The 10786-nt window shown below is 40.1% G+C and overlaps 1 protein-coding gene across 1 annotated transcript in view; it reads right to left on the bottom strand.

Moving 5' to 3' along the window:
* The window catches only part of LOC123979983 (zinc finger protein 420-like), a 27603-nt gene that overhangs the window by 12449 nt on the left and 4368 nt on the right, over positions 1–10786 (bottom strand). Inside the window, exon 2 of the mRNA XM_046064095.1 lies at positions 7497–8350. Coding sequence (XP_045920051.1) covers positions 7497–8350 — 854 coding nt within the window. The remainder of the gene's footprint in view (positions 1–7496; positions 8351–10786) is intronic.

Here is a 10786-nt window from a genome sequence, read left to right as displayed (position 1 = left end):
CTTAGTAATCTTAACTACCAGCTACTGACTAAAATTTTGATTAGCTCTCTTTTAGGGATATTTTCTTTCTTTGAAAAAACACAATTGGCTTTTTTTTTTTTTTTTTTACTATTGTGGCATATTTTTAAGAACAAAAAGTTAAGCACTTAAAATGAACAATGAAAGTCAAAATATTTATTAACAAAAGTAAATGTGTTATTAAATCAGTTTAATTCTAAGCTTCACTGAGAAGCTCAAAGCTGTTGAACACAGTCTTGATTCAGTAAATGGAGCTACTGTCCACAAGTGTGTTCACATGATAACAAGTGATTGTATAATCGGGGTGAGTTGTTGGTGGTTGGTAAGCCCTGTCTCTTTAAAGGTTATCTCTGGCTTTGAGTATGAATGTCCTCCTTGATCTTGCTATGGCCGTTCGCCGACTACAGGTTGTTGGATTGAATTGACTTTGACTCCTTTGCAGTTGATGCTGAGAATGGTGTTGGTCTTGATATCTGTTTGCAGATATTCTTTGAGCTTCTTCTCTAAGCGTCCTTGATGTGTCCACGATGTAGTGTTTCCCAGTGGTGTCACATGTTACGTCGCTTGAGCGTATCTCATCTGAGATCTTAAGTAGAAGTAGTTAAGTGTTTTGTGGCTGGAAGACACTGGCTAGATGTTGTGACAGTCTACCTTGTGGGAACCTCATACTTGTTGCTGGGATGCTTCTGGTTGTGCCTGTTGAGTTAGGATTGTCCATCCTGGCCTTACGTCAAGTCAGTATTCGTATTATCCATTATTATCATTGTATCTGTTTGCCCTGACACTCACACCGGCTGCATCTTCCTCTCTGTATCCTCCTCCTCCTCATTGACGAGATATTGCCAGCAATGTGTATGTTATATGGTTGATGGGTTTATGTTAAGGGCTTTGTTATTGGTTTGTTGTGCTCACCGCTTAACCAAAGGGGTTGTGCTCAGGCAGCTTCATTCCCCTATTAAATATGTGTGTGTGTTATATGTTCTATATGCTGGCTACTAAGGGTCAAAAGAGTGGTGGTTTTTTTTTTTGGAGGACTTCTTTTGTGTTACCTTGCAATACTTCTCTTCTTCCTTCTTCCTTCCTTCCTTCCTATGTGTCCACTCGGCTGCTCTCAGCACAACGCCCCAGTATGGATCAGCCTTTTAAACTTTGAACCGGGCCTTTCCTCTATACTACAATAACTGGTCACAGCTATGGCTCACAAGGAAGGAAGAAGATAAGCATTGCGAGGGAACGTAAAACATATTGCGAGGTAACACAAAAGCATTGTGAGGTAATGCAAAAGTAGGACTAAAAAAAAAATTCCTTTCATTCATTCAAATTAGCTTTATTGGCATGACTGTGTAACAATATAGCCAAAGCATCATACATACTACGTAAGAATAATCACCCCAATACATTTCATTAAACAAGAAATTTAAGCATAAAGTAATCTAATCGTATGTGTGTTTGTTTTAATATAATGTGTTTTGAGATATATATATTATATATATATATATAAAAATAAAATAAATAAGACAGTAAGCGTGCGTGCGTGCGTGTGTGTTAAAAAATAAATATATATAAAAAATAATTAAATAAGGAGCCAGCATAGTTTCTGAATTTGATTCATTCAGTTTTCATGTTTCCCTGCTCCAACATACCAGATTCATTAAGCTTTGCAGGAGCCTGATTTGCACAACCCATTCATTTGAATCAGGGACAGAGACAAGCGAACCAGGTATATCTAAAATGACTCCTTCCACAATTCAGTGCTTTATGCTGAACATCACGCTCAGTTTACTGGGGCCTTAAGAGTTGAAACTGACACTGTAACTGACCGTGATAAACAAACTTACTGCAATGTACTTTTTGATTGAATATCCTCCAAATTACATCAAAGAAAGCTTATAGGAACCCTGTTAATCTTTTTTATTTTTTATACTGCTGTACAATGTTTGTTGACTATTACAGGCCATATTGCCACAAAGCCTAGAAAATATAGATGCTGAAGGAGACGTGTATTCATCTCACATGTTAAGTAGCAAGGGAATATGTGAATAATAAATGTACTGTATATATTGCCATGGTAGCGATGCTATCAAGTAATTCCTATGATGTGAATATAATTTTCAAATATATTGTGATAATAAAACTTATTCCAAACAGATGTTAATGTTCAGGTTTAATTTTTTATTTATTGTAATTAATTAATTTGTATGAAAATGTGTTGTGCAGCATGCCAATTTTTAACATTATATAATGTTCTCCCTTTAAATAACTTGGCATTGCTAGCTTTATTTCTATTTCATTGTCTTGTATTTCACCTATACTTAGTTACTAGTTACTACTTTGCTTATTTCTACCTACAAGGACTATGTATTAAGTACTGGCTGCAAAAATATGTACAAAGTAATGAGCTAAAATGGTAATCCAGCGAGACTAAGGTGGTGGACCAGCATAATTTATGAGACCTTGCTGGTGGAACAGCTTCACCAGCAAGACAATGCTGGGCCACCAGCTAAACCAGCATCTAACCAGCATAGACCAGCATGGGAATTATGCTGGTCCACCAGCTAAACCAGCATCTAAGCTGGTTTTTCCAGCAGGGAAAGAAATAACTTCATGTGTCACATTTAATGTTGAATTTACAAGAAGGCAGAATCATTAAGAGTTTGTCGTAGACAGCGTTTCACAAAGTTTCTAAAGTGTCCTCTAACTCAACACGTCACTAAACTGCACGATTGTTGAAGGGAGTCTGGGACTTTCTCCCCGGGCCACAAAGGAGTAGCTATATTACGGTTACTGTTTAAATGGTGAAATCAGATGAAACAGACAGTTTGTTCACAAACATCTGCTGCTTCTCTCAGCAGCTAAGAGAGTCCAAACACATCATTAACATCACAGTGAAGCTGTTTGTTCACTTAACGGGCCATCGTGTGTTTGTCCAGGTCGGCTCTCTATTCAAATGGGGATCAGCTGCTTGAAAAGGCGACTGATGCGCATTTTCACCTTTCTTCAGGTGATCAGCTTGAATAGGAGGCAGAGAGCTGAACATGTGGACATCAGCTGGCTATTCAGCTGCATTAATGAGCAGCCCAAACAGATGCAAACACAAAGCCACTGAAGGAAAACTGTGTGTTGTGAATGTAGCCTGCAAACCTCTTTAGTCTCCGTTAATAAAGAAGAAATTAGAAATATAACAACAGCATGTTGATGTGATGCTCACTTCCCAATAAATGCTGGTAGTTGGGAATAATATTTGGGGAGGATCTCTTCTCTGTAGCAATGGCGGGTATGAAAAGCACAGAGTAAACAGAGCAACATGTATCGTTCTGTTACAAGGTTGTCTGAAGATCCCAATGATATTGAGCCATTCACACCAAATCACATTCTGCTGATGGGAGTAAAGCCTGTTTTGCCACCCAGACTCTTTGAACGAAAGAGATCTGCACATGAAAAGGAGATGGAGACAAGCTCAGTAGGGGAGACCGGGTATGGTTGTAACGTGGGGACAGTTGCAACAACACCAATTCCACCAATTAGAGATAAGATAGGAGTTATGTAATCATTTCAGTATTTAACTACGTCCTTCACGATCAGGCACGGTGGTTACCAAGTCTGGAAACAGGTACATTCAGAATATATAAAGAGGAAAAAAATGATTTTCAGAAAGTAAATTTTTTTGACCGAGACTAGATTTTGTTCAGTATCTGTACTATTGCAGATAAAATTGTTTGACTTATATTAGATTGAAATGTAGTTTCTTTGGCAACATGTGATGCATTTTTTTCCTTTCTAATTTCAAACCACTATGCTAATACAGCTAGCTAAACATTGGCTGACAGGGGTGGGGTGGGTTGTAACACTTCTTCAAAAAGTGTCACAACCATCCTCTATATAAAACTAGGGACTTTCTAGATTTTAATATTTTACAGAGTTCCCTTTGCATACTGGGCCCACCAAACCTGCACTCCAGGGTTACCAGCATCCATTTGTCTGCACAGTGACCATACTCCCCATTCACATGTGTTTCACATGCTGTCGTGTATGTATCGGCACTCGATTTTTTCCTGGGCAGCTTGCGAGAAATGCCGGTGCGCAAGAAAATGTCCCGGTAGGCCAAAGAGTAAAATATAGAAGTGCTGGAACTGTGTACCGGTGAATACACTTCAAGCACTGACTGTGTCTCTGATTAAGAATACAGACACACACTTCTTTTTTAGACCTAACAATGTACAGAGATGTTCTTTAATTATGTACATTTTTGTAGTATTTATTAAGTATACTGTTAAGTAAGTTTATTCTATAGGCTAGATAAATTTACATACACATACATGTGCGTGAGTCATCAGACTAAGTCTGTTACAGTGAGAGAGAAACATTGTTCTTTTATTTCACTACCGCGATAGTGGGGTAGGTCGTAACAAGGCAACACGATGCATTTGACATCAACTCACGAGGTCTGTGATATTCTTGTAGATGACTGAAATGGTGCCATTTGTAGTGAAAAGATGTGGGTACTTTGTGTAAAAGTTCAAGAACTCTAGCTAATAAATTCAGCGAGTTATAGTTGCTGAAGCAAAAAGTGTCACAACCAGACCCAGTCTCCCCTACATCGCTGATCTCGTCTGGAAGCGATGGACACAAGAATACTTACCATTGATGCAAGGATGACAAAAATGGATTAAAGAAACAATAAGTTTTGTGCCTGGAGATGTTGTTGTTGTCAGTTCAACAGCGCCTCATGGATCCTGTAAACTTGGAAGAATACTGCAGACATTTCCTGATAGGAAAGGACTTGTATGTTCTGTTTGTCTTCAAACCAACACCAGTGTAATCGAAAGACCTTTGACGAAGATTTGTCTTCTTTGTGAAGCAACAGACTAAGACGGAATAATGGAAGCTGTACCTGTGGTCGAGGAAAGGCCAAGGAATATTCGTCTATGGACTATAGAGACTTCTTATAGGTTAACGGTTTCAATCAGTATATTTTTTTCAAATGTAATGGCTCCTTGTGTTAAACAGAAACAATTAGGGGCTGGTGTGTGAGAGCCATTTGGTTTAATGTTGTTTGTTGTTGTTAAACCTTCCGTCACCAGGGGGGGCCATGGCGCTGTCACATTAGCTGTGCCTGAGTTAATTTAATCAAGGTCCAACAGGGCAAAGTTGTTGCTGACCCAAGATAGGATCATGCAAATGTGGTGTGAGGAATGAAGCTGGAATTTTTGTATTTTGTCTGGGATTTACACCTATGAATGTAGTGTTGTGGTTGGGTTTCCCTCGTGCAATAAACAAGAGGCACAAAATCAATAGTCTGCTTATTAATTTTCAATAATTTATTAAACATACAAAGTGCAAAATATGTCAAAAGGACAATTAATATGGTTTATATAAATTTATTATTATAGAAAATGATAAAACAGAATGAAAAGTGGAGACGAGGTTAAATTTGTTAATGTCAATTTAAAGGAGAGTTTTTAATCCTCCTTTTCAGAACCTAGAAAATTCCTAAAGATTACTCAAGAATCCTCAAAGTCACTCAAATTAGCTAATTGATAAACTAGAATCAGTGAAAATTTAGACTTAAGATTGTATTGATATTCAGTGGTATTTAATTTGAGAGATAACTGATCAATTTTGTCGGCGACGTTGTTCCCGCCACCCTCTGGAATGATATCTGCATTTTCATCGTGCAATCATCATTTGGGCCAAATGTTCACCTCATAAGGAACAACCTGCACTGGCAACATCGGATCCCGTAGTGCACGCGTCTTAAATAAGACAATCACCCAGTCAGCAACGGTAGTGGCCTTCTTTTGATAGGCAAAGAGTCCCCTCACTGTCAGACTAGGGTTCATTTCTTCAGCTTCAAAGTCATTAAGGTGAAATTTAAAACCAGTATTTCTGCTGTTAAAAGCTGGGAATAAGAACTATTGTCAACTAGATGATTAAATGAGAATATAGAAAAGTATCAAGTCTCCAGCTCAGATTATTACAGCACCAACCCTGGCAGGATGCAAGTTAAACAGAGACAGAACGCAAACAGCGTTCAGGAAATAAAACTGAACATGTGTGCAATACTAAAAAAGTTAAAACGTCAAAAACTGCAATGCAGGAACAGGAAATGCATCAACGATCTGTGTTGAGCCAATAAAATATACACAAAAGAAAATAAAAACAAGAGATATAAAATAAAGATTAAATGAAAATTCCACAAAGAAGGAAAATATGTTTAACTACAACATAATAAGAAAATATGTACAACAAACAACAAACCAACTTCACAGCAGCCAAATAACATCCAGCTTCCAGACCGCAGTCTGAAGAGATGTTTGCAAGCGCCAGCTGCCTTCCTAGTAGCTGGAAAACTAGACTTTAATAAACGGACACGATGTGACCTACACCGTACATTTATAGCCAGACTGAAACGCTCATCTTTTCCTCTGCTCCGCTCGTTTTCACCGTCTCCTGTCACGTAACTGTCATTTGAAGAATGAGCAGAAGACGCTCGCTAAGCGCTGCCGTGTTGCACAGTGTGCCGCCCGCACCGTTAATGATTTTCACCCGCACTGTGCGGGTGAAAATCATTAACGTGAGGAACGCATTGATTTAATTAATCATGTGAAATTTTAATAGCAGGGAGAACCACACGTTTCTGTTGTGTTCTCATTTCCGAGTTTCACCTTTTTCGTTCCGTCAACATTACGTTATCAAGTAAACGCTAGATAATCGATTATTGAGATTTGTGAATAGATTCATAATCGTCCACGTCCGCATCTGAAAATCACTTGTGTTCAGGTGGAGATGGTCACCTCTGTCTCCTTTCACAGATGCTCTCTGGTGTCAGATGTGAATGTCCTCCTTGATCTTTCTCCTGTTGTCAACTCGTAGATGGCTTATTGAATCCAGGCTCAGGGGTCAAAGAGAGGCCAAACGACTATAAAGAGACAGTGTAGATGCAGATACCTCAAATACCAGATGTATTTTCCATATATGTGGCCACTGTGACTCTCGGTCATGCTAACCTCTTGGCTCTGAGTCTGCATCATGCTCCTCGCCTTGATGTCAATGTTATTGTGAGTCCTCATTTCACCAAATCTGTCAAACGGAGGTGCCGTCAGGTTGAAATAAACCTGAATTTTCATTTGGGACTTGGCAGGTGCTCCTTTCTTGTGATTTGAAGACTCTTGCCCGTTCAGCCTCGTAAAGTAGACTCACTGGGGTGAAACCTACAGAGATTGCTAGTAAGAGTACCTTGAGTTAAGACAAGATAAATGTTCTCAAATGATTCTGATCTTCAATTGAATCTGGATTCTTGTTGTCAAATCCTTGTATCAAAATCCCAGACCTGCTTTACCTCTGTGACGGCACTTCAGGCTGTACAAAGTGTGGACGATGATAAACCAACTGAGCTCCTCAACTCTTAACTCAACAGCATTGACAAGATGATGAGAAGAAGGCGGGAGGAAACAGCTTGATTGGCTACAAAAAACTACTTGGAGCAGGTTTCTGTGTGAACACGTTGGTGCAACTTCAAGAGAGCTGATGAAATAAAAGTTTTCCCACATTGGTCACACCAGTACGGTTTTTCTCCAGTGTGAACACGTCGGTGGATTTTTAAGTAACCTGAGTTAGAGAAAGCTCTCCCACATATGTCACAGCTGTACGGTTTTTCTCCTGTATGAACGCGCTGGTGGAGCAAAAGAGTAGACATTTGAGAAAAGGTTTTCCCACACTCCTCACACCAGTACGGCTTCTCACCAGTGTGAACACGTCGGTGCATTTTAAGGACACTCCCACGGGCGAAACTTTCCCCACACAAATCACAACAATACGGTTTCTCTCCAGTATGAATGCGTTGGTGTCGAATAACCGCATTTCGCCTACTGAAAGACATTCCACATTGCTCACAGCTGTGCAGTTTCTTCCCAGCGTGAGTGCGTTCATGGATTTTTAGATAATAGGTAGTGGTAAAAGCTTTGTCACACTGGTCACAGCTGTACGGCTTCTCTCCAGTGTGAGTCATCTGGTGGACTTTGAAGTGACTTTTGTGTGAGAAAGCTGACCCACATTGGTCGCAGCTGTACGGCTTCTCTCCAGTGTGCATGCGTTGATGCATTTTTAAGGTACCGGCTCTCGCGAAACCCTTCCCACATTGATCACAGGTATACGGTTTCTCCCCAGTGTGTGTGCTTTGATGGTTTTTTAGGTGAGTCTTGCGTTGGAAAGCTTTTCCACACAGATCACAGCTGTGCGGTCGCTTTGCAGCGTGATGATTCTTTAAAGATCCAGATGTTGTGCAGGGTTTGTCACAGTGCTGACTTTCCAGTCCCTCTCTTCCTCCCTGTTTCTAGATCAACAGACAGACATGCAGAGAGAAAGACCGTGAGTGAGATGTCATGGTGGAGCCATAAAAGACATTTAGAGCATAGCATGTTCAAGTTCGACTAAAGCATTACCAACTGTGACCACCTGGCTCGTACGACAGGGTGTCGGACCACATCTAAAAATAAAAGCATTTATAACTAATGTGTTTAAACTGCAGAATATTTTTAAAGGTCAGTACATCTATTGGTGCAGGTAAAGCTGGCTAGAAAATGACTAGTCAAAATGTGACATTTTATAGTCCTCTTCACTTTATTCATGTATTCTTTCTGTTTTCCTGTCTTCATAATGCATATTTAAAAAACAAATGCTGCTGCCACGCATGGACTGCCAGTACCAGATGCTTCAAGTCTGCAAACTACACACTAAGAACAGAAAACTATGCCTTCAAGATGAGGAGGTAGCCGAGGCAAGCCGCAATACACACCGTTGGAGAGCCTCCGCCAAGATGAGCGGGCAGTGTGGGCACACCTGAGAGCACTTTCAGCAGATTACACTTCTACATGTAATCAGTGATGCTACACAGTAAAAACTTTTACCTCCTTCGTATTGTGTAGGGGTGAAAGAGTTACCGGTTTACTGATAAACCATGTTAATATCCTCGACAGTTAGTATTACTAAATGCATTTTAATTAACATGATAAACGTGTTTGATTACCAAGCTTTGAAAAACTCACGGTAAATACTGTCCAGCATCAACAGAAGTAGAAACAGTCTCCCAGAAGCAGGCAGCAAGGTATTGCTGTGCAAGACGTGCTGAACTCACCAGGATTTGTTGAATTTTGTGTTAAAATTTGAGGCTGACAAATACGCCCGCAGCAAAATTGTTGCCGCCGCCGCTTCACAACTTTACGAAATGTCATGAAGTTGTAATTCCATGACTCAGCAAAGGCTTTTAGACAGGTTGGTGAAACGCTCTTGAATCTTTCCTCGTCACCACTGGGGATTGGGAGCACTGGCCAACAAACCAGAGGTGGGGGTCTCGAGTCACATGACTTGACTTGCTAATTTTATGACTTGAGACTTGCTTGACTTAAACAGGTGGGAACTAGAGGATGTCCTTCAACCTTTTGGAGAAGCCACAGACCTTACACAAGCAGAAAAAACTGTGACTTAAAGTGCTGTTGTGCCCTGTAACCTACTAACGCTACTTGGGTGGCTTGATCTGTAGCCTGCAAGGATCACTGCAAAGAAGATTCAGAGGGATCTTTGTCAATGTGAAGATGAACTGAGTGATGGAGCAACCTTTCCCTTCTCGGACCCTCTATATCTAAAAGCTGCACGGCTGGATCCTTCATTTGGCAACATGTGGTTGACCCATGACGTTTTGCCCCCTGAAAATGTCAAGGAGAGATTCTAAAAAGTATAGTTTTAAAAAATTTACCACTGAAGAAATAGACTAAACTACTATAAACTAAAGAAATGTTCATTATGTTGATATAAATTGTTATGACGGTTGTTAAATTAAATTGTCATGACATTGTTGGTCATGATAACTCAGCTATGAGTTATAACTGTTGGTATACATGTTGTGACTACCATTTTGTTTATTATTTTAAAACACAGGAGACGTGTTCCAGTCCCCAGATTCAGCTGAACCACTATTTGGACATCTGTGATGGACGGAGCTGCCTTCAGTTTTCAGCCATGAGAAGGCCTCTCCTCTTTGTTCTCGGTGGCGGTAAGAGTTCTGGCAGTCCCTGCATCAAGTGCACCTGTTGTTGTCGTGTGTTCAGCCATGGCGGTGTGATAATGCGACCACACCGTTCACAACTGAGCGACAAAGTGCTATCGAATTAAATGTTTTGCAAATGCAACGCATTGCAAGTGGCTGTCCGCCTTATGTTTCAAGGCAGCATGATTGCTACCAGCTACCAAGTGATACAGTGCACATTTTGAAGGAAGAATATACTCACACACGGAGAAACACACTTACAGTGGGTACGGAAAGTATTCAGACCCCTTTAAATTTTTCACTCTTTGTTTCATTGCAGCCATTTTCCAAAAATCAAAAAAGTTCATTTTATTTCTCAGTAATGTACACTCAGCACCCCATCTTGACAGAAAAAAACAGAAATGTAGAAATTTTTGCAAATTTATTAAAAAAGAAAAACTGAAATATCACATGGTCATAAGTATTCAGACCCTTTGCTCAGTATTTAGTAGAAGCACCCTTTTGATCTAATACAGCCATGAGTCGTTTTGGGAAAGATGCAACAAGTTTTTCACATCTGGATTTGGGTATCCTCTGCCATTCCTCCTTGCAGATCCTCTCCAGTTCTGTCAGGTTGGATGGTAAACGTTGGTGGACAGCCATTTTCAGGTCTCTCCAGAGATGCTCAATTGGGTTTAAGTCAGGGCTCTGGCTGGGCCATTCAAGAACAGCCACGGAGTTGTTGTG

Source organism: Micropterus dolomieu, linkage group LG12 (assembly GCF_021292245.1).
Source record: "Micropterus dolomieu isolate WLL.071019.BEF.003 ecotype Adirondacks linkage group LG12, ASM2129224v1, whole genome shotgun sequence".
NCBI classification, from domain to species: domain Eukaryota; kingdom Metazoa; phylum Chordata; class Actinopteri; order Centrarchiformes; family Centrarchidae; genus Micropterus; species Micropterus dolomieu.
Note: the sequence above shows the minus strand (reverse complement) of the source record. Positions and strands in the feature narration are given on the sequence as shown.